The sequence below is a fragment of the Nakaseomyces bracarensis genome, assembly GCF_045282275.1.
Source record: "Nakaseomyces bracarensis strain CBM3 chromosome Unknown Scaff3_0, whole genome shotgun sequence".
Lineage (NCBI taxonomy): Eukaryota > Fungi > Ascomycota > Saccharomycetes > Saccharomycetales > Saccharomycetaceae > Nakaseomyces > Nakaseomyces bracarensis.
In genome coordinates this window covers 143,542-166,138 of record NW_027263962.1, presented here as the reverse complement: position 1 = coordinate 166,138, position 22,597 = coordinate 143,542, and the positions used below count along the sequence as shown (strand labels likewise).

At 40.9% G+C, this 22,597-nt stretch overlaps 12 protein-coding genes across 12 annotated transcripts; 3 read left to right on the top strand and 9 right to left on the bottom strand.

The window, feature by feature from the left end:
- Positions 1-152: 152 nt before the first annotated feature.
- TYS1 (tyrosine--tRNA ligase TYS1) lies at positions 153-1,328 on the bottom strand (the record flags this gene model as incomplete). The annotated part of the gene is made up of 1 exon (XM_071050565.1): positions 153-1,328. One exon carries the CDS (start codon positions 1,326-1,328, stop codon positions 153-155), a length of 1,176 nt encoding a protein of 391 aa, XP_070908355.1.
- Positions 1,329-1,900: 572 nt separating this feature from the next.
- Positions 1,901-2,701, bottom strand: RNJ42_00394 (uncharacterized protein; the record flags this gene model as incomplete). Its single annotated transcript, XM_071050564.1, has 1 exon — positions 1,901-2,701. The coding sequence occupies one exon, from the start codon at positions 2,699-2,701 to the stop codon at positions 1,901-1,903; it is 801 nt and encodes a 266-aa protein (XP_070908354.1).
- Positions 2,702-2,918: 217 nt separating this feature from the next.
- Positions 2,919-5,168, top strand: AFG3 (AAA family ATPase AFG3; the record flags this gene model as incomplete). Its single annotated transcript, XM_071050563.1, has 1 exon — positions 2,919-5,168. The coding sequence occupies one exon, from the start codon at positions 2,919-2,921 to the stop codon at positions 5,166-5,168; it is 2,250 nt and encodes a 749-aa protein (XP_070908353.1).
- A 350-nt stretch (positions 5,169-5,518) lies between these two features.
- Positions 5,519-6,481, bottom strand: BIM1 (microtubule-binding protein BIM1; the record flags this gene model as incomplete). Its single annotated transcript, XM_071050562.1, has 1 exon — positions 5,519-6,481. One exon carries the CDS (start codon positions 6,479-6,481, stop codon positions 5,519-5,521), a length of 963 nt encoding a protein of 320 aa, XP_070908352.1.
- A 336-nt stretch (positions 6,482-6,817) lies between these two features.
- On the bottom strand, positions 6,818-9,052 carry FAA2 (medium-chain fatty acid-CoA ligase FAA2; the record flags this gene model as incomplete). The annotated part of the gene is made up of 1 exon (XM_071050561.1): positions 6,818-9,052. The coding sequence occupies one exon, from the start codon at positions 9,050-9,052 to the stop codon at positions 6,818-6,820; it is 2,235 nt and encodes a 744-aa protein (XP_070908351.1).
- A 657-nt stretch (positions 9,053-9,709) lies between these two features.
- RNJ42_00390 (uncharacterized protein) lies at positions 9,710-10,120 on the bottom strand (the record flags this gene model as incomplete). Its single annotated transcript, XM_071050560.1, has 1 exon — positions 9,710-10,120. The coding sequence occupies one exon, from the start codon at positions 10,118-10,120 to the stop codon at positions 9,710-9,712; it is 411 nt and encodes a 136-aa protein (XP_070908350.1).
- Positions 10,121-10,606: 486 nt separating this feature from the next.
- HEM14 (oxygen-dependent protoporphyrinogen oxidase) lies at positions 10,607-12,223 on the bottom strand (the record flags this gene model as incomplete). Its single annotated transcript, XM_071050559.1, has 1 exon — positions 10,607-12,223. One exon carries the CDS (start codon positions 12,221-12,223, stop codon positions 10,607-10,609), a length of 1,617 nt encoding a protein of 538 aa, XP_070908349.1.
- A 428-nt stretch (positions 12,224-12,651) lies between these two features.
- On the bottom strand, positions 12,652-16,092 carry PRP22 (DEAH-box ATP-dependent RNA helicase PRP22; the record flags this gene model as incomplete). Its single annotated transcript, XM_071050558.1, has 1 exon — positions 12,652-16,092. One exon carries the CDS (start codon positions 16,090-16,092, stop codon positions 12,652-12,654), a length of 3,441 nt encoding a protein of 1,146 aa, XP_070908348.1.
- Positions 16,093-16,550: 458 nt separating this feature from the next.
- PRE1 (proteasome core particle subunit beta 4) lies at positions 16,551-17,135 on the bottom strand (the record flags this gene model as incomplete). The annotated part of the gene is made up of 1 exon (XM_071050557.1): positions 16,551-17,135. The coding sequence occupies one exon, from the start codon at positions 17,133-17,135 to the stop codon at positions 16,551-16,553; it is 585 nt and encodes a 194-aa protein (XP_070908347.1).
- A 1,266-nt stretch (positions 17,136-18,401) lies between these two features.
- On the top strand, positions 18,402-19,097 carry RNJ42_00386 (SRP1/TIP1 family protein; the record flags this gene model as incomplete). The annotated part of the gene is made up of 1 exon (XM_071050556.1): positions 18,402-19,097. One exon carries the CDS (start codon positions 18,402-18,404, stop codon positions 19,095-19,097), a length of 696 nt encoding a protein of 231 aa, XP_070908346.1.
- A 508-nt stretch (positions 19,098-19,605) lies between these two features.
- On the bottom strand, positions 19,606-20,370 carry RNJ42_00385 (SRP1/TIP1 family protein; the record flags this gene model as incomplete). Its single annotated transcript, XM_071050555.1, has 1 exon — positions 19,606-20,370. One exon carries the CDS (start codon positions 20,368-20,370, stop codon positions 19,606-19,608), a length of 765 nt encoding a protein of 254 aa, XP_070908345.1.
- A 1,252-nt stretch (positions 20,371-21,622) lies between these two features.
- On the top strand, positions 21,623-22,330 carry RNJ42_00384 (bifunctional 4-hydroxy-4-methyl-2-oxoglutarate aldolase/oxaloacetate decarboxylase; the record flags this gene model as incomplete). Its single annotated transcript, XM_071050554.1, has 1 exon — positions 21,623-22,330. One exon carries the CDS (start codon positions 21,623-21,625, stop codon positions 22,328-22,330), a length of 708 nt encoding a protein of 235 aa, XP_070908344.1.
- Between the last annotated feature and the right edge of the window lie 267 nt (positions 22,331-22,597).

Below are 22,597 nucleotides of genomic sequence, written 5' to 3'. Positions count from 1 at the left end.
ACATTGGATTTCCCACACAAATTTTTTTTTTTGGCAAAAAGGGCCTTTCCTCATCGTGCTTTTATTGCTGAAGTGACAAAAAGCATATTACAAAAACACGGTTTTTAAAGTTTACATAACATTTATAATATCTATGTGTCTATTTAGATCTTTTAGATGGTGGCCTCCTTTAGTTCTTCGGTGACGGCCTCGACTTTTTCCTCTGCTTTGGCAGCGCCAGGGTATTTGGAACCCTTGTTCTTTGGCTTCTTGGCCTTCTTCTTCTCTTGGACTGGAGCTGGGTATCCCTTTGCCTCGGCCTCTTGGTATTCCTTGTTGCTTTCGAACTCAGCTCTGATTGGGGCCAATAGCTCGTTGATGGCGTCGGTGACACCGCTCTTCAAGTCGACTGGGGACAATTTTTCTTCCTTGAAGGCAGTTTGGAGCTCTTCGAAGGAGTGGAAAGTGATTGGACCACCGAACTTGTCTGGTCTGTTGATGAAGAATTCGAATTGATCGGCACCCTTCTTCAATTCCTGGATTGGGGCCACGACGTACTCGATGAAAGACAACAGACCGTTGTTCTCGATGTCACCTGGGCTACAGTAGGCACTGTTGATCTTCTTGGCGACCTTCTTTGGCTCTTCCAGCAGGTCAATCTTGGAATTTGGATCAGAGGCGGACATCTTACCACCTTGGGTCAACCCTGGAACCATCTTGTTCATCAAGTGTGCTCTCTTCTTGTAGCCAATTCTGTTCAAGTTCTCCTCGGCCAGCACGAAAATCTTTCTCTGGTCAACACCACCGAACTGGACATCGACGTCCAAGTAGTGCTCGTCCAATGCTTGCATCAATGGGTAGATCAACCCACTTAGCAATGGGTTGGCAACTTGCTTGACAACATCGGCACCAGCTCTCTTGGCATCGTTCTGAGAGACCATGTTAGACAACTTGAAGAGGTCCATGGTGTAATCACCACCTAATTGGTAAGAAGACCCAACAACAAACTTCAACTTGTCGATAGGAACATTGATACTTCTTAAGATAGCCTTAACAGTGTACTCGTAGTACTTGGTTCTGTAGTTGACGACCTCTAATGGAGCCTTCATGTTGTCCAAAAACGCATGCAAATCAGCCAAAAGAACAGTAACTTCAACACCGGCCTTCAAAAAGTGCGCTAGCTTCGTCATAGCAACAAAGTAACCACAGTGTGGCCTACCAGTAGGAGCAGTACCCCAGTACAACCTCAATGGCCTCTCCTTCTTCTCCAGGACCTCTTGGATAATCTGCCCATTCAAAACTTCCTGCAAGTTCTTGGTAATCCACTCGTATTGCTCAGCTGGCTCCATTTTTATCTCTCAATTACTTATCTTACAATATACCTAGACAATTGGGGTTGAGTACCTATTTGATATAGTTGGTCATCACAACGTTTCGTTTTGTCATCTTTTGCAATTTTTTTTTGTGCGTGGGCCCACACCCAAAAAATTGATGCTTTCTTACCCGGGAGCAATGCATAAACCCAACATAACATGGTCACAATACGAACACTAAACCCAACTATAGAGATATATCCCCCTCCCTCCAAGCTCTTTATGCCCTTGTTGGTACCTGGTAGGAAGACCCCAGGGTCTGGGCTGAGTTCGCTAACTGTTGCCACTGGATTTCAGCTATTTCTTAATAACAGTAGTAAGCCACAATTCTATAATGCACACCTCGTCGGTAGCATTTACGCACACCTCGTCGGTAGCATTTGTAACCTTTCATTTGAAAGTATAATGCAGCTATTTATTAAAATGGTAGGCTGGTTGACAGTACTGTAATAGTAGCTTTTTGTAATAATAAAGTTTAGTAGCCTTTCGTATATTTTGTTTCTTATGCTCAATACTCACTTGTAGGACAATTGAAAGAGAACTATCCCTTAATTGTCTGATCTGTTCTCTGGCAAGTCTGCCTCCATTCGGCTGGTGCCCCAGCGTTTGACTATCTCTAGCACTGCATTCGCCCATGGTTTCACCTCGCCGGAGTCTCCTTTCTCGATAAACTTACGGCCCAGTGCCTCTGGTATGCAGTACCACAGCAACTTCGACCAGTCCTCGTATTTGACCTGGTTCTCCTTGAGCACGTCCTGGATGTTGATGATGGTCCGCGTGTAATTTGCCATGGCCTCGTCCTTAAACATCAAGGCATCCGTCACGGGGATATGCGCCTCACTCAGCGGCTTCTCAAACGTACACACCAGCTCCTCGTTGGGGTCCAGTATGATATGCGGGCAGAACCGCCCAAGCAGCGCATGCAGCGCATTCTCCACGTACTTGGCGCGTATATTCCGGTGCGCAGTGCTGATCCGCCGTATCTTCCCCTCCGTGCTGTCTATATCAGTAAAACAGATCAATTGCGCAGCACGACACGCCTCCCGCCGACACTCATCCTCCTTCAACTGCGCAGTGATGTTCACCCCAGAGTACAGGTACACCAGCAAGCTCTCAAGCTCCTCCCAAAACAACATCGTGGCATTGTCCGGCTGCTTCAGCCGGTAATGGTGCGTAACATCAGGCCATATCGTCTGCTCCCGCCGCTTGTGCGAAACAACGTCCTCCTCATCCTCCAGCTTCCGCTTCCGCTGGTACTTCTCCTCCAGCTCAGCAGCAACCTCCCGCCGTATCCGCTCCTCCAGCGCCCGCACATACCCACTAAACTCCTCAATCAGCGCATCAGCCATCACAATTATAGTCTTTAGTCTTCAGTGTTACTGTCAGTGTTACTGCTATTCCCAATCCCTGTCGACTTGGGTGTGTTGGGTCCCGTTGTCGTCTTGGCCCTTATAAGCGCAAGCCCGCCAGGGCCGAAATTTTAGTGGCGACTCCTTATAAAGAGGGCCCTTTCTTGGCCAAGGAGAGCCAACTACAAACCAGCCAAGACGGAAACCAAAAGAGACGATGTTTATGAGTGGACGTGTGTGTCTCCAGGGAGTGAGAGCAAGTAGAGTCGGTGCTCGTGTTAGCGGTGCTCGTGTTTGCGGTGCTGGTGCTAGAGTCATGAGAGCGTCTATGGGAGCGCCCATGGGCGCTCCCATAGGAGCTCTGGCTATGAGAGTTAGTGGGAGACGTTGGTACTCTCAGAAGAACGATGATAAGGGCAAGAAGGACAAGGACCCCAATGAGGAGATGAAGAAGGCGTTTTGGCAGTATGTGAAGTCTAAGGAGTTTCAGAACACGGTGTATCTGACGGTGGGTCTGTCGTTTATCTATACTCTGATGAGCTCTAGTGATGAGGTGGGGCAGGACCCGCTGACATTCCAGGATTTCAAGACGAAGTACCTGGAGAAAGGGCTTGTGAGGAAGATTTATGTGGTGAACAAGTACTTGGTAGAGGCCGAGCTAGTGCCACTTGGTAATGGCAGTGGAAACGGAAATGCGAGCGGGGTGTTTGGCGGATCAGGCCACATACCTCGTATCATCTCTTTTACTATCGGATCTGTTGATGTGTTTGAAGAGCAGCTCGAGGAAGTGCAAGATAGATTGCAAATTCCGCAAAATGAGCGTATCCCCGTGCAGTACGCTGAGAGGGCTTCGCCATTCCAGTATTTGTACCCATTCATCCCTACTGTGCTTTTGATCGGTGGTCTCTATTTCATTGCGAAGAAGTTGAACCCTAACTCGAATATGGGTGGTGGCGGAGGTGCCTCAAACATGTTCGGCGTTGGCAAGTCTAAGGCCAAGCTGTTTAACAAGGAGACAGATGTCAAGATATCCTTCAAGGATGTTGCAGGTTGTGATGAAGCCAAGCAAGAAATCATGGAGTTTGTTCACTTCTTGAAGAACCCCACAAAATACACACAGCTTGGTGCCAAGATCCCAAGAGGTGCTATCCTATCAGGTCCTCCAGGTACCGGTAAGACTCTATTAGCAAAAGCAACAGCTGGTGAAGCTGGTGTCCCATTCCTTTCTGTATCTGGTTCTGAGTTCGTTGAAATGTTTGTTGGTGTCGGTGCCTCTCGTGTAAGAGACTTATTCGAACAGGCAAGACAAATGGCCCCTTCAATCATCTTTGTGGATGAAATTGATGCCATTGGTAAGGAAAGAGGTAAAGGTGGTGCGCTGGGCGGTGCTAACGATGAAAGAGAAGCTACATTAAATCAACTCTTAGTTGAAATGGATGGTTTCACTACAAGTGACCAGGTCGTTGTTATTGCTGGTACTAACAGAATGGATGTTCTAGACCCGGCTCTAATGAGACCCGGTAGATTCGATAGGCATATTGAGATAGATGCACCAGATATGGCAGGTAGAAAAGCAATTTATAATGTGCATCTAGAAAAACTAAACTTGGATCCAAAACTTATAGACTCTGCTGAGAAAAGGGACAACTTGTCTGGTAAATTAGCAACATTGACACCAGGTTTCACCGGTGCTGATATTGCTAATGCATGTAACGAGGCTGCGTTGATTGCCGCTAGACACCAAGACACATTTGTCCTAATGAGACACTTTGAACAAGCTATAGAGAGAGTTATCGCAGGTCTTGAGAAGAAGTCTAAGGTACTTTCCGCTGAAGAGAAAAAGACTGTGGCATACCATGAAGCAGGACATGCTATTTGTGGTTGGTACCTACAGCATGCAGACCCATTATTGAAGGTCAGTATCATTCCACGTGGCCAGGGAGCTTTAGGTTATGCGCAATACCTGCCTTCTGACCAATACTTGATTAGCGAGGAACAATTCAGGCATAGGATGATTATGGCCCTAGGTGGTCGTGTTAGCGAAGAACTACATTTCCCCTCAGTTACCAGTGGTGCACATGATGATTTCCAAAAGGTTACTAATATGGCACATGCTATGGTTACATCTCTAGGTATGTCGAAAGAAATAGGATATATTTCTTATGATCAGAGAGATTCTGGTTTCCGTGTCAATAAACCCTTCAGTGAGAAGACTGGCCGCAAGATTGATCTTGAGGTCAAGAGAATCGTCGATGAGGCACATACTGCATGTAGGAAACTATTAACAGAGAAGCTTGCCGATGTAGATAAAGTCGCCAAGCTTCTTCTTGACAAGGAGGCCATCACAAGAGAAGACATGATTAGACTTCTAGGTCCTAGACCTTTCCCTGAAAAAAATGAAGCTTTTGTGAAATATTTGGATAATGGCTTGAAGGGTGATGATCCAACCTCTCCAGCCACAAATTAGAATCAGTAATTAATTATTAATGTGATTTCATCTACCCAAAATTATTGTTTTTTGCATATTCTTTCTTTTTCTTTCAATAGTAACGAAGTCTAAATTTTACCTTTATTGACTGACATATATTATAAAAATGCCCTATTTAAGATCACTATTTTTTTGTAAATATCTCTTTATTCTCTTTTTAATTAATCGATCAATGAAATTATTCTATTTTTAAAATATACTTTTATTATAAGGATCATTCTATTTCATAGTTCTAACTATCTTGGACACACTAACGTTGAGCGAGTGTACAAGTTTAAACTATTTAGTATCATTATTTAGTGTTACAAATCAGCTTTGGCTTCAGAAATTTAAAAGGTCTCCTCGTCAATGATCAGATTATTATTAGATGAAAGTGCCTCAGTCTGAGGAAGATGATGACCATTATGTAACGGTGTTTCTTCGTTAATATTCTCTAGATTGTGTTCCCTATTTACCTCATCATTGGGCTGTGAGTCGATTGTAGCATATAGAATTTGTTGTACCTTCCCAGTAAATTTCTCTAGCTCCTTAACATCACCACTATATAATCCTTCCTTGATAAAATCTTGGGTTGTTTGAACCAATATTTCAATATCACGTAATTTAGAAAAGTAAAAGTTGTTCTCTGCTTCCATTGCAGTTAAAGCCTCCTTAAAATTCCCTGTCTCTTCTTCCATAGATTGTATCTTATTATGCGCCTGTGATAATTCCGTCTGTAACGCTATCACCTGCTCACTGGAGACTCTTCTGGTTGCACCAGAGTTGCCTGAGCTACTGTACCTGGACGACAATGAGTGTGTTCGACTCAGATATCCACCATTTTCAGTAGTACTTCTCCTTTTGGCTACATTTAGGGTGGTACTACTGCTATTATTCGAATATGAAATGGGAGTATTATTCCCGCTATTGCTAGTCCCGACAGCACGGTACCGTCTGCGAGCCTCAGCATCATACTCACTCCCATCTTTGTTATTCATCCAATACTTCTTCAGCCACTGTAAGAACTCCAGATTGTCCTGAAACTTGCACTTGATCAACTTGTCAACATATACAGTCTTCTCAATGTGATGTTTCGTGAAATTGCTCTGCAAAATCTTATAATTCACCTGGTTCTCATATTCAGCCGTGCTGTTAAACCGTACCCTGTGCATAGGAACGTCTCCATATATAGAATCCATGATCTGACAGTACGCAGCACCAGTACCACATTCCTCTATCTTCTTGTAGTTCAACCTCAGCAGATCATTCAGCCAGTTCAATAGCTCCGTCCGGGACTCACCAACACCGCTCATATTATCTGATTTCTATGACTTAATACCCAACTAGCTCATTACAAATGACCATCGCAAGTTAAAAGGGTAGTAATGCCTTATGTTTACATATACGCACTTCTATCTATAGATGTTTCGTGTAACGCGTCATGGTGAAATACGTAAAAGGTGACTTATTTATATATTGGCATAGTCAATATAGACTCATATTGACTAGCCCAAGGGCTATATATTAGTGAGATAGGTATAGTTTCATTTCGATTGCATTAGAATATATAATGTAAATAGTTATCTGGTGTAGACACAGGATGATATAAAAAATAAAAAGGGAAAATACAAGTAAAAAGTATGTTAAAACTACAATTTTTGGTTCTTAATGATTGAGCCTTCTTTGTATAGTTCATCTAGAGTATCCTTGTAGAATTTCGCAGCGATGTTTCTCTTGATTTTGAGGGTGGGTGTCACGACATCGTCTTCTACCTTTAAAGGTTCTAGCCCGACGTAAACATTGTGCAGCTTTTCAAAACCTTGTAAGTCGGTGCAGAACTTATTGATCATTCTCAATAGGGTAGCTCTCATTTTGCTGTTCTGGTTCAGTTCTTCTAGCAGTTTAGCGTCATTCCAAGACTTAATCTCTGGGTAATGGTGAGCGAAGTGTGGCTTCAGGGACTCCAAGTCCAGCCCAAGGATACCTACCAAGTAGTTCTGCAAGGAGTTACCATACACGAAGGCCTGGGTGATATAAGGACACGATGAAAGATAAGTGTTTTCAATCTTTTCAGGGCCAATGTATTCACCGTGTGCTAGTTTGAAGAAGTTCTTTACACGGTCAATGATATGCAGGCGACCCTTTTTGTCGATATATGCGACATCACCAGTGGAAAACCAGCCATCCTTGTCGATGGCCTTTGCTGTCTCTTCGGGATTCTTATAGTACTCATCAAAGACTTGAGGCCCACGTAGTTGAAGCTCACCCTTCAAGTCCTTCTCGGCATTATAGCCCATGTCTGGTACAGACTTCAATCTACACTCACCAGCGATACCAATTGGCCCACAGGACCCCACATCTTTCTCGTCCGGCTCACTGATACATATACCAGCAAAGGACTCGGTTAAACCGTAACCTTGTCTCATACCCACATCTAGGCAACTCTTCAGGAACAACAACGTCTCCTTAGATATTGGAGCAGAACCTGTGATCATGAAATCTGTTCTAGACAAACCTAGACCGTCACGGACTTTGTCGATCAGTAACTTTCTGTACACCAAGCTGTTAACTAGAGAGTCATCGGGGCCAGCCTTTGTAGAGTATCTGTTAATTTTAGCATTGACGATGGTTCCTGATAGAGCTCTAGACACGGCCGACTTCTCAAAGGAGTTCTTGATACCAGCTTCGAATCTCGTCAGGATACGAGGAACCAAAGCAACTACGTCAGGCTTCAAGATTTGCAAGTCTTCAACGAGAGCAGCAGGGTCTGGAATGTGCAGGAAACCACACCCAGCACCAATGGCCAGGTCGTAGGCACAAATCATTCTCTCGAAGATATGAGCCAGCGGCAAGAAACACAAATCGTACATCTGCCTGTTAGCCTTCTCGGGGTTCATCCTGAAGGTCGAGAAGGCAAACGCCAAACCAGAGGCGATGTTCCTGTGGGACATCTCCACACCCTTGGGCAAACCAGTAGTGCCCGAGGTGAAAGAAATAGTGTACAGATCAGAAGGTTTAGGCTTGATAATTGGGATCTGGTTCAGCGAACCTAACCTCTCCACTTGGGAGAGACAATGGATAGAAATCTTCTCGTCCTTAGAGTTCGTGGTGGCCGCAAGAGAGTTCTTGTTCAACAGGTCCAGCTCCTCCTCCGTGAGGTCCTCGATGCAAATCAGGGTGTTCACATGTTTCAAAGAAGGGATGATCTTCAGCACTTTGTACATATTGACCTTGGCAAAGATCAACACAGGCGACTCAGTCAAGTTCATGATGTACTCCGAGGTCTCGGGCCCCAGCGTCTCATACAGCGCTGTGTTCGGCAAAGAGTACGCCTGACACGCCAAGTCACACAGAATCCACTCCGGCCTGTTGTGCGACAGTATCGCAACTATGATATCAGAGTTGTCAGCCAGCTGCCTCCGACGCTTCGTGTTAACCAACGTCATAATACCACTCCCGATGGCCTGCGAGCGCTCCTGTGTACGCTTGTACGAATCAAACACGTAGTACGGCTCCCACGCCTGCTTGGCGTCGTTGTAGGGCCTGTGGCCCAGGCAGTCGTTGTCCGGGTAGTTCCGCGTGGAGAACAGGAAGTGGTCGTAGTAGGTGGACAGCCCGGGGGCCATGCTGGTGATCAGGTGGTCCGAGGAGAGACTGCTCCTGTACGTGGCGCTGTACCCGGGCGCGTCCGACCCGGCGAGCGGCACCGCCTGCGCAGCGAGGAATTGCTTGTAGTCAGGGTAGTCAGACAGTGGCAGCATCGTCTGCAGCTTCAATATGTACTCGTCCGACCCGGGCTTCAACCCGGACAGACTCCGTTTCAACCGGTCATACTTGGGTGAGCTCTCAATGAGCTCAACCATCGAATAATCCGGACTGCTCATTGTGTATTGTGTTTGTAACTTTGTTTCAGTATTCTGTATACTATATAATGGTATAATGGTATATTGTTATATGTAGTTTACAGTTTCGCTGTCTGGAAGAGAGGTAATCTTTATATAGTCCGAGCGTACGTAGATTTATTGGAGTTTAGCTCCTTAAGTCATCTCTGTTCTTGATTCATTCACCAAATCCATTCGGTGATTATCCCACACACCGAACCCCGAATATCGGCTCAAATACCTCTTCATGGGCCTGTAGAAGCCTTTGAAACCCTCTTTCTTCCCTTCTAGAAGGGACCTTTCTTACCTTCTGGTTCCTCCCCCTTCTGCCCTTTTAGGAACTCTCTCCTTCTACTGGGGCCTCCACGCTATTTCACCCCTCACTAAAAAAAAAACTGACATGACGCGATGTGCGGGGAGAGACTCACAAAGAAAAGGCCTAAGGAGGGGCCCGAGACCAATTTAGACGGAGAGCGTAGGGAACCCGAGACGGAATTGCTCATCGTATAAGACTATACATAAAATAAACTCCGATAAACATTATATACGTAAATATGCTGCTGATTTATCGTATTAGATTATATATGTATATGTGTATATATATATATATATATATATGTATATATATATAAATATATAAAAACAGTATATCAATATCACTTACTCTAGGTCTTCAAAGATGTTTGTGTTTGGAAAGGCGTAGTAGAATAGGCCCATTCCCTTGAGTTTCTTCTCCCACAGCGAGGTCATTGCTGGGAACTTGGCGGCGATTTTGTTCACCATGTTGGCCAACAGGCCATCGTCCAGCTTATTGAATGTACCGTCGCCAACGTACCATGTCTTCTTGCTGTCTTCCTCGAGTTGGTACTGTAGTTTTTTGAACTTGAGAACGTCCTCGTTGCTGGGGTCCTTGTACATGTCCAACTCTTGTAAGAGGGACTCTCCGTGCTTGGAGACAAGCGTGTCCAGGTACTCTGCGACGTGGTCGTGTAACTCTTCCTTGTTATTCAAGTCTAGAGAAACAGCTAAAGTGCTTAGGACAGCGAATATAACTAAACTTGTAATCCTCATTTTTTTTATTGTATTTTGATTTGTTTGTACAAGAATATAATTAAAAAATATATATAATGTTATTTGGAATGGAGAAATTGTTACTCTCTTTTTATATGTTTCTCATTTCAACAAATGTATTCAAAAAAAAAAACCAATTCCTTTAGCAATATTGTAAGTTTTAATTTATATAATTCAGTACTTATAATTATAAATGTTCCCTTTTTTGTGTAACTGTTATATGTTCTCTACATATTTACCTGCTATTTTGCTTTAATTATAAAAACTATGGAAAAGTATTGAAACAAAAATGGATTGTTTGAAATTACACAAATTTAACTTTTACATTTTTATGCTATACATTCTAAAAGACGTTATTAGGAAAAGATCAACATTAATATATAAATATTAAAAAGTAACATAAATAAAATAAATAAATAAATAAATAAATAAATAAATAAAAATATACAGGTGTTCATAAATAATTTTGCTTGTTTTTTTTTCCTTTTAACGTAACTTCAATGCATCCTGGAATCCATCTACAAATACATCAGGGATACCTGGCCCGATTGCAAATCCCATGCCACCAAGGGAAACTTTGCTGTTATACAATTCCAGGAGATCAGTTTCCATTTTGCCCTGCCATTGCATGTAACCAGCACCAAACCTTGGTAGACATTTGTTGGCAACAGTTACTTGCCACAATCCTCTGTCTAAGTCATTCAGCGACATCCCGAGGTGCTTCTGTAGTGACATCTTTATATTGTCAATAACTTGTGTATCCTCTGGTATAATTGGTTCACCGGTCTTTTTATCATTTAACATATAGCCACCCACCATGGCTGTAAGTTTTGTGTAGTTTTGTTTATCTGCTGGGACCATCACCTTTGAATCTTCAAACCTCTTCAAATTTTGTTCAATAACAGAGTCAAAAATAACACCCAGTAATTTCTCTTTGTTTGGATTAGACTCTGGTACCAAATAGCCGAATCCACGGTTTTTGATAGGTATTATATCTTTGTCATGTAGATAAAAGTTGACCAACACAACAGTGTTGGCTGTGATTGTTTCTAGTCGTTTGGCAATATCAGCATTCTGATCACGTACAACTCTACCAAGATTATGAGGAACATTAGTCAATCTTACGTGGTCAAATTCCTCGATATCTTCTCCATGATTTACCTCCACTGAAACTTTTGTCTTTCTTTTGTCCTTATCTTTGCTGATCTTAGTAATTTCTTTACCTAGATAGATAGAAACGTTAGGGCTATTTTCTAAACCTCTGTAAATCGTTTTACAGAAAGTCTCCAATCCACCTTGAAAACCCATCATGGGATATTTTTTCAAAGTGGTAGACAGATTAGCAATGGAAGATTCCGGTTTCTTCAGGGTTTCGCAGTACTTGTCAAGTACAGGACTCAAATGTTTGCTTTGAGATTTCCTCTCCTTCCTGGTCTTGAACTTGTGCCACAGGGCATTTACATTGGAACCAAACATCTTTTCATTATATACCATTTTGTGTACTACTTTTTGTGCACTAAGAGTGTTAATATCATCTGCGTAAATACCACGATAAATGGCACTAAACACATTCTTCCCAAGATAGTCGTTACCCATCCTTCTTTTTAAAAGGGAGGCTACAGTTTCGTCTTGATTTGGGTTACTGTTAGGTTTCCTCCAGAATTCTCCTAACATTGCTGGGATAATACCTTTTCCAAGGCCACTCATAATAAACTGTATCCCACTCATCACAGAATTAGGTACCTGAACTAGCTTGTCATTTGGATCAACGAGAAACTTTTTATCTGCATCCGAGCTCTTTTCGATATAATGCACCTTATCAATGGAATTAAGGTCCTTCATAGCATCAACCATCATCACCGTCCCATCAGAAACACCCCTTAAAGTTCTGGGACCACGCTCTATCATAACTGGTTTGCCAGTCTTATCCTTGGTTTCCCAAGAGTTGATCCAACCACTGCTCCGATTGGCAGCCTCATATAGCGTAATCTTAACATCCGGCCTCAATTTAGAGAGGAAATAACTAAATGATAGACCAGCTATACCACTGCCGGCAACTGCAACCTTTGCATTCTTAGGCAGCGACGGTAGAGGTGATAACATCCTGTTCTTATTGTCTGTATACTGCCTCCAATGAAGATACTGGTCAGGTAATTGGGCTATAAAATATAAGAAATGTACCGTAAACAATTGCCTCTTTTATATATCTTGAAAGGGGTGGCTTCCACAGCTCCCTAAGCCAAATAGCTATAACCAACATTGGCTCACTAATATACTTCGACATTGAAAAAAAAATTAATTAAACTGACGTAATCATAAATATACCCTTTTAGGACAACTACTACGGTCGTTTCTAAGTCCCCATTGTTCTCCAGATGCCGAATCCTCGAGGTTGGTAATTACAGTTGGGCCTCGTTTAGCAAATTTTTGGGGTTAGCTTTGGTTGAGATATTTTCAAAGAGATAGAAATAACCGGATATTTAGGACGTTGCCATATCTACACAAAAGAGGCATACTTCTATTTAGTTTACTTACTTCTTCATTCCTAGAGCCTTCTCTCTATTCTGTTTCTTTTGACTTAGCCTCCAAGAGTTCTGATCTTTTGAGTGCCTGTTGAAGAGAGGTTCGATCTTAACCCTTTTCCTTTTGTTGCTGTTTGCATCTGCCACCTTGTAGAAATGTGGAGCCGCCTCTAGCAGCCATTGCGGCTCTATGCCCGATATCTGGGACATGAATTCACGGGTGGTTAACACAAGATTGTGATATATAACGTATTCGTACTCTCGTCCATAAAGTGCACTGGAGGGATGGATTCCAACCTCAGTGCCTCCATTAATTGTCTTGTATCCTGCTTTAGATTCACGTTTTGCGGCGTTAAGGAAAAATCCACTAACTAATGTCTTCCTGATGATTTCTGGGTTCCCGTTACAATTAATTATTGGAAGATTCAAACGATTGAATATCATCGATATTTGTTTCTTTACATCTCTTGCTCTCTTCAAATGTCTAAACTGTAGGAAGTGGGTTTTACAGAAATCCTCGGTATATCTTGCCTCGGCCCATTTGGTGAATACATTCAATAATGTGAGATGATCACCATACGGATGATGGAACCTGGCTTTTCTGCTATCCGCCTCTTGTTGTTTGTCCTTTGGCCGGAAGAAAACATTAGGTATAGAGAGCATTGATATTATGGTAATCATCTCATCTGAACAATTATTACTCACTGAGGAAAGGAGCGCCCTAGCCAACGTAGGTTCCATTGGGAACAAGGCCATTCTTTGACCCAATCTTGTTAGATGTCCATCACTATCTAATGCTTGGAGGTGGTACAGTTCTTCTAATGCGTATATCATTAATCCCTTAGGAGGAGGATCCATAAAATCAAAATTTAGTAAATCATTAATACCCATAGCTTTTAACATTAAAATAGTATGAAGTAGATTCTGTCTCTGAATATCAGGAATCGCGTTAGGTAACATTTCAGTTTTAAAAGCAGACTCAGTGTAAAGTCTGTAACATTTACCGGGACCAGTTCTTCCTGCTCTACCTTTCCTTTGATTTGCTTGTGCCTGTGAAATCGGAGCTACAATTAATTGTTCCATACCTGCCTTAGGAGAGTAAGTATTTACCTTTGAAAACCCTGGATCAACAACGTAAAATATACCGTCAATTGTAATAGATGTTTCCGCTATATTTGTGGCAAAAATGACCTTACGGTTACCTTTTGGCGTAGGTTCAAAGATCTTGGACTGTATTTCACTAGGTAAAGCTGAGTACACTGGTAAAATTATGAGTGGTCCTACAGTATCACCTAATGTTTTGGCACGTTCGTACAGAATTTCACAGCACGTATCGATTTCTTCTTGTCCAGTCAAAAATACCAGTATATCACCGGGGTCCTCATTCGTATGTATATCAATAACACAATCTAGTGCTGATGCAACATAATCCATTGAAGGTTGTTGAGTGTATAAAACCTCAACAGGGTATGTTTTACCAGGAACGTTGATAATTGGACAATTATTGAAATACTGTGAAAATTTTTCAGAATCCAGTGTAGCAGATGTCACAATAACTTTCAAATCCGGTCTTTTCTTAGCAGCTTCTTTCAGTAATGCAAACAACACATCAGTAGCGATTGTTCTTTCATGCGCTTCGTCTAACATAATTACAGAATATTTAGACATGATTGGATCCATCAATGCCTCCCGCTGAAGCATACCATCTGTCATATATTTTATCCTGGTTGCGCCTGATGTTACATCTTCGAATCTAACTGTGTATCCAACATCTTTCCCAATTTGACAACCAACTTCTTCCGATACACGTTTTGCCACAGATATTGCTGCGACTCGACGTGGTTGAGTACAGCCAATTATACCGTTATTACTGAATCCTTCTTCATCAAGGTATTGAGTTATTTGCGTTGTTTTACCTGAACCGGTTTCACCGACGATAACTAGGAATTGGTTGTTTTTAACTGCGTCTACTAGTTGCCTTTTCATAGAATAAACTGGAAGAGATTTCCTCACAGCTGATATTGGCTTGTTTGATCTTCTACCATAAGTGATACGCTGCTGCTTCCTACTTCTCTCCCATTCTGTTATTGTCAGTCGTTGCTTAAGTTCATGAATTTCTTTACGTACAGTTTCTGGATCTTTTGAAGGATCATCTAATGCTTTCTTTTTTCTAATCTCCTCCTCGATCTCCTTTTTCTTTGCTAATTTCTCTTCTCTATGCTCTAAAACAGTCTTAGAGCCATGTACTGCACTTCTATTCAGTGATCCTTTAGGATTATGCGTTAGTTTCAATGGCTCAAATTTCTTCGAAGCTTTCTTGCCTTCTTTCTTTAAAAATTTAGGTCTATCATTAGGGTTTAGTTCGACATCTAAATCTATGGTATCAGTGTCAACATTACTTTCTTGAATTTCTGACAGTAAATTCCCTTCGACTTCAACATTTTTGGCAGAGTTAAGTCGATTTTCTTCTTGGATTTCTGGATAATCATCTGGATTTACCATGCCTGATGCTATTAATTGTCTTATTTCCCATCTTTCCGGAGATGTCAATTTCCTTTTCTTAATCATCTTCTCCTCCTTTGTGTCCCGTATAGTATTTCTACCCCTCATTTGAAGATCTGCTAGATCTACATTGTCCTCTTTAGTGTCTTTACCACTTAGTTGATCGATATTTTTCATGGAAAGTGAAATTTTGCCGTTATCTCTTAATTTTGTTATTCTAGCATATACCATTTGACTCTCCTTAACAACTTCAGATGGATGCTTTACTCGATATTTGCCCAGTTCTGAGATATGTATTAGTCCCTCATTTTTGACATTTTTAATATGCATTAATTTTACAAAACATCCGAATGATGCTATACTTGTTACAATACCCTGGTAAATCTTGCCGATCACGGGTTCATCATCCTCTTCTGTGTATTTATCCTGCACCATATCTTTTATATCTGTAATATCCTCCCATTTTATCACTTCATTTGGCAGTTTAAGACCATCATTTTCTTGTTTTACGTTGACTTCAGATTTTAGTGAGCCGCATTTTGATACATCTAGACGATTCTTATAGCATTCAAAAAGCCTTTTGATCGTCAAAGCAGGGATTGCTGTTCCCATCTCATTTAGTTTCTTCATAAATGTGCTTATATTAGGACTTTGTGAGAGTATATTAACCACAAATTTCGCAACCACTCCGTCTTCGATCCCGAGATCATCCTTAAGGATCTTGGTTACTGCTGCTAATATATTACCTTCTCTCGTAACATCACTTCCGTGGTACTGCTCATACAATTCTCTTATTTTCCCACTTTGTAACCCAATATCCAGCTCTTGTATCCTTTTCTCAAATGTATTGAGCGTTTTGCACTCATTAGCTATTGTCTGTACAAACTTCAACACTACAGCGTCATCAGTACCTAAAATTTCAGCTATTTTACCTGCATTATCAGCCATAATTTTAATTTATCGTAAGCCACACAGTATTTCATCAAAGTAACTAGCTGTACACACCTTTGTAGGATCAATATTGACATATCGCTTGTATATGGGCATTATGACTAGCAAGCTCATCGCGGGTCCTTCCTACACAACCTGCGCGATTCAAAATTTTAAATGTGTCACGTGATGATAAATCAAATAAGAACTGTCAATAGAGTATACTAACAGGAATCGTTTCGTTATCTCTTAAAATCTTATTTTTGCTATATATCTATTTATTACATGTTGCAGCAAAAGTGGGATTTTGCCAAGGTGTTTTGGGAGAAAAATATCATCCGAATTCAATATTCCCCCCAATAAGAGTAATTCCCATTACCAAAAATTTGATCATCATTAATGTTTTTGTTCCATTTAGACTGCTTTAGTTATATATAGTTATATTGGTGTGTGTGTGTGTGTGTGTGTTTTGCTAACTATTGGTCGACTTCTCTAATACCGTCCTTATCCACTATCTTTACGATGACACCTTTGAAATCTATAGGCATTCTTCTCTCTAACTCCTCGATACAAAGCTTCAGAAGCTTTAGACCTTCCTCCGTAGTCAAGTCTGGTCTATAGTGACGATCCAAAAGGGAGAAAGTGTAAAAACCGGAGTACCCATGTGCGGCATAAGGAAGCTCCACCTTCGTCCCCAAATAATCTATCTGATACAGCTCAGGCTTCTCCTTCTTCGTGTCGTACCCACCTATTAGCACATTGACCTGGTATGGCTTTCTTGATCTGATAGACTTAGCGAGCTCCTGTCTCACGTAGCTCGAAACCGCCTTGGGCGACAGCTCGTAGTTCTCTCTGATAGAGTACAGCTGCATGTTGGCCTGCACATATTCAGCAAACTGCACGGTGTCACCGGACTCTCCTGAGAAACTCATCAGTGTATGTGGAGACAATTGCCTCGTCTTGTCATCACTATCCTTCAAGATAGAAATACCCCTAGTAAAAGCCTTAGAAGTAGCCAAAATAACAGAGTCCTGCACTCTAATCCCCAGAATAATATCCATGTTTTTTTAATTATGTACTTTCCTATATTAATGTCAACAATTCCTTGTTTTTTTGTACAATCAATTGATATGTATTTGTATTAACTACTTTTTAAATATTACACTATTTGCCACTTTAGAAGACCTCTCTGTCTCTCTCTTCACTGTATTAGAGAGAGAGAGAGAGAGGCCCTTTATTTTTCTTCCCTTCCCTATCGTACATTATGAGTGTACACGTGATAAATATTAAAATATCAAAAAAATTAAATTAATTGTTTTGCTCCGATACGGGGAGTCGAACCCCGGTCTCCACGGTGAAAGCGTGATGTGATAGCCGTTACACTATATCGGAATAGTAACTTATAGAACAATAGGGTTGCAGTGAAGGGTGTAGTTGTGTACTCCATTGACATTGTCAATAAAACTACAATTAGTACTCTGGTATACGAAAAATGAAGTTTAAAGTGATGTTGTAATGTTGACTTTTTTGGTCACCTAAACGTTAAATTCCTTTATCCTCCGTGGAAGTCGATGAGAATAAACAGAAGTTTATTTTTCAACCATAGAGCTACGTATATGATGATATTTATACTGCCGGGTTACAGTTTTTTGAAGCAAGATCTATCTATAAGAAAAATAAAAGACGATCGACGAGAATTTAACTCAGATACACCCGCAGAAAAGCGTATTAAGAATGAAAAGACCGTAGAAGGTGGGGGGGGAAAGTGTATTATACAGTAAAAGAACAATGGTCGTATAAAATACCCACTTCCCCATACGATGCAACGCGGATCTCTCAAAAAGGGCAAAATGTCTTTTTCTTTTCTTTTTCTTTTCCTTTCTTTTTTCTTTCTTTTTGCATTTTTAAAAATTCGTATTACTAAGTGAGTAAGAAACTATTTTTAATAATTATTGTTGTTGCTTCGCGTTGGCATCGTTTAATTAACACCTCTTGATACCACCCCACGCTAACCCTTTATTATTGTTTTTATTTAACTTAACTTCCTTTCTGTCGTATTCGTTTCCCTTTTACACCTGAACGGTATAAACATTTACTAAAGAAAGAACTTCAGGGAAATACGATTAAAAGTTACTTGAACTTTGTTTTTAATAGAACAAAAACTAAAACAAAAAAAAAAAATACAATAAAAAAATTGATATATAAACTGGTATGTTTTCTCTTAAATCCCAAATATTTTCTCATTCATTATTCTCTCTTATAATATAAAATAAAAAAAACCATTATCCAAAACAAACAAACTTTTCAATCACTCGCTACTATTTACAATGGCTTACACTAAGACTGCTATCCTAATCGCTGCTGCTGCTGCTTTGGCTTCTGCCCAAACCCCACAACAATTGGATGAATTGAACGTCATCTTGGACGATGTCAAGTCTAACTTGTCTCAATACATGTCTTTGATCTCTGACCCATCCTCCGGTATCACCATGGCTAACTTGCCAGCTGGTGTCTTGAACTTGGGTATGGCTTTGGCTTCCGCTACCGACGACTCCTACACTACTTTGTACAAGGACGTCGACTTCGACGGTATTGTCCCATTCTTGACCAAGTTGCCATGGTACTCTGAAAGATTGGCTGACAAGCTAGCCAAGGACTTGGCTTCTTCCGCTGCCCCAGCTTCCTCTTCCGAAGCCCCAGCTACCACTTCTTCCACTGAAGCTGCCACCTCTTCTACCGAGGCTGCCACTTCCTCCACTGAAGCTGCCACCTCTTCCTCTGCTGCTGCTTCCTCTTCCAAGGCTGAAGCTTCTTCTTCTGCTGCTCCATCCTCTTCCAAGGCTGAATCCACCACTGTCTCCACCAAGGCTACCTCTGCTGCTGCTTCCACCTCTGCCTCTGCTACCAAGGCTGCCATCTCTCAAATCAACGACGGTCAAATCCAAGCTCAATCCACTAACGGTGCCGCTAAGGTTGCTGGTATGGGTGCTGGTGTCATCGCTGCCGCTGCTTTGTTGTTGTAAGTTATTTTTTGATAAGAAAATCTCAACTTTGATCTTTTTTTATAATTATATCTTTATACTATCTTAACAGCCCTTTTTTTGCAGGCATTTCATTTTAATGACCTTTTATCACAAATTTATTGGAAGCGGAATTATAGATTAAACTTTAACGATTATTTTAATATCTTAATTACTTTCAATTGGACAAACAATTAAATAAAAAATTATATATCACAATTTAGGTAATGGAATATTTTTACTAGGTTTCAATATTTTTCTTTTTACATATGAATCTACAACTATATATTCATATAACTAATTCAATTACTATAAAACTTTACAAGAAGAACTTCTAACCATATTAAATTAACTAAATATATCTCATAATAGTATAAGTGATAACTCAAATCCGTGAATTTTGACGTATTACGTCGTATGTAGAATATGTATGGTTTTTAAAATGATGTTTTATAATAATACCTTTTTCAGTAATTGGTATCTATAGGATAATAAAAAGTCTTGGCTAGACTTACAACAACAAAGCAGCGGCAGCGAAAATACCGGCACCCATACCAGCAACCTTAGCAGCACCGTTGGTAGTTTGGGCTTGGATTTGACCATCACCAATTTGAGAGATGGCAGCCTTTGTAGTAGAAGCCGAAGCAGAGGTAGCCTTGGTGGAGACTGTAGTAGAGGCAACCTTAGATGGGGTGGCAGAACTGGAAGCCTTGGAAGAGGATGGAGTAGCCTTAGAAGAGGATTCTTCAGCCTTGGAGGAAGCAGCAGGAGAAGTTTCAGACTTGGAAGAAGAAGCAGCTTCAGTGGAAGAGGTAGAGTGTACCTCAGTAGAAGAAGTGGATGGGGCTTCAGTAGAAGAAGTGGATGGGGCTTCAGTGGATGAAGAGGATGGGACTTCAGTGGAAGAAGTGGTTTCGACAGCAGAGGAAGAAGTAGAGGTTTCCAAATCCTTGGCTAGCTCCGTTTCCAATCTCTGAGAGTACCATGGCAACTTGGTCAAAAATGGAACAATAGCATTGAAGTCGACGTCCTTGTATAAAGTAGTGTAGGAGGAATCAGTGGCAGTAGCCATAGCCATACCCAAGCTCAAGACACCAGCTGGCAAGTCAGCTATGGTGATACCAGAAGATGGATCTTCAACCAATGCCATGTATTGAGACAAATGAGACTTCACATCATTCAAGATAATGTTCAATTCGTCCACTTGTTGTGGGGTCTGGGCAGAAGCCAAAGCAGCAGCAGCAGCGATTAGGATAGCAGTCTTAGTGTAAGCCATTTTTTTTCTGATTTTGTTTTTATTAATAATTGTAAAGCGAATGAAATCTAAGTTGGATATTCTGGTTTGCTTTGTAATTTGATTATAACATAAAAATGAATCGATTTGGAATTAACAAGATGAATTTCCATCCTCTTTATATATGCTTATTTTTTATCCATTTTTTTTGTATATTAATATTTTTTGTTATCTTATCTATGTTGATAATGTTCTTATTGTACAAGATACATTTTTTTTTACTATGATAAGGCTACTCCATCATAGATCTTCATTAGATGGGGTTCATCTACAATTCTATAAAGACATTTATTTCTTATCTTTTTTTTTTTTTTTTTGTTAGTCTTAACATTTTCCAAGCCTATGGTTAAAAAACCTCCCCCACTCTCTTTCCAAAGTGGAATGAAGAGAGTAACAATTGATATCGTAAAAGTTTAGACATTTTATCAATCCTTTTCACCTTGTAAGAATGAGTTAATTATTAATACTTACCTCTTTGGATGATACAGTCGTATATTTGGAGCGCTTTTTTTATTCCCAATGATTTATACATGTAATCATATGATGAACAGGAACTTCACAATGTGCCATGCATTTGGATGGGAAATACTCGTATCTTTGACACATTTTATTTAGCTGAGTAACTTAAAAGAATTGCACGGCAGTATTAGTAACATCTTTTCTTTTATTCCCACCTACTCCAGTCTTCTCATCCTGCAGCACTTTCTAAACCCCTCTTTTAAGGGCATCGCGATGCATTCTCCCATTGTTCGTACCTTTTACACAGAACACGCCGCACCAACAGACCCGAATGTTAATTAAACGAATTACAACAAGTTATACGGTGAATTCTGAGCTATCCCACCTCGAAGAAAAAGAAGAAGAAGCTGATCGCCTTCCATGCTGCCTTCCACGCAGCGACTGCCCGTAGAGAAGCCATTTCTGTTGCCATCGGTATCTCTTGGTTACGAGACTTATATACCATACGAGGAATCCACATTGAGACGTGATGATTGAGTACTAAGTAACTCTTTGTTTCAGCATTAATAACTTGGACTAAAATATGTAAACGTATAATATATTTCAGCATAAATTGCGCTCTTTTTGCGAGGAGCAGTAATATTGAAATTTTGGTCTTCAAGAACCCCTAAAAAAATCTTTGCTTTTGAAAAAAAAACTTGAACAAAAAAAGTGAACTCAATACTGTAAATCATGAAACTTGTTAACTACAAAATATATAACAAAAGTATTTATAATGGAACTGTTGGAAGCTCTCAAGTCGTTCTCTGCGTGCGATGTCTCTGACGGGTTGTTGAACTTCTCAAAAGTCGATGACGGTGGGAACTTCCCGGACTTCACACAGAGGTCCGGGCCTGACTCCACCGTAGTCGGCCCAGCCTACACTGTATTATTTGCTCCTGCTGATGACCCTCGACCTGAGGTGAACTATATCGATAATGTGCCCGAGGGTGCAGTCATGGTGATGGCTCTCGATATGTCTTTACAGAGACCTATTTTCCACAACAGTACGATTACTCAGGCCATATATGGCGGGTTGATGGCTGCCAGGGCACAGTACCAGGGCAGTGTTGGTACTGTAGTGTTTGGAAGAGTGCGGGACCTAGGAGAACACCAGGAGTTGAACCAGCCTTTGTTCAGCTACGGAGTCGGTACCTGCGCTCCGAAGAAAGCTGTCAAGCCAGTGGGTGTTAACATACCATTGACTATCCTGTTCCAGGATGAGACTACTAGGGTTATAGAACCCCAGGATGTCATTGTTGCTGATGCGAACGGGATCGTCAAGATCCCCAGAAAGGTTCTTGAGTCAGACGGCGAGAGGTTCGTAACCTATATAAAGAAACAGATTGAGGCTGATACATTGGTTATGCAGGATATCAAAAACGGTAAACCAGCAAAAGCTGCTCAGAAGGAGAGAAGAGCAATCCTAAAAGACTACTTGTAAGAATCTGTCTCCCCCCTTTTCGATAGCAATGAAATTATATATTCAAATATGTACAAAAAAAAAGTTGTTGATTCAATTCGAGATGTTCTATTACTTTTTTAAAGCCAATTATATATATGCTATAGGTCTGAATACAATATATAATAGTGTTTACATCGCTTTTAGTACTCTAATTAAAGGTACTATATTTTTCTTCCAGAACCATTCACAGGCAAATTGTAACGTAGCTATTGTGTTTTTGCAATTGGAGGGGGGATATCTTAATTT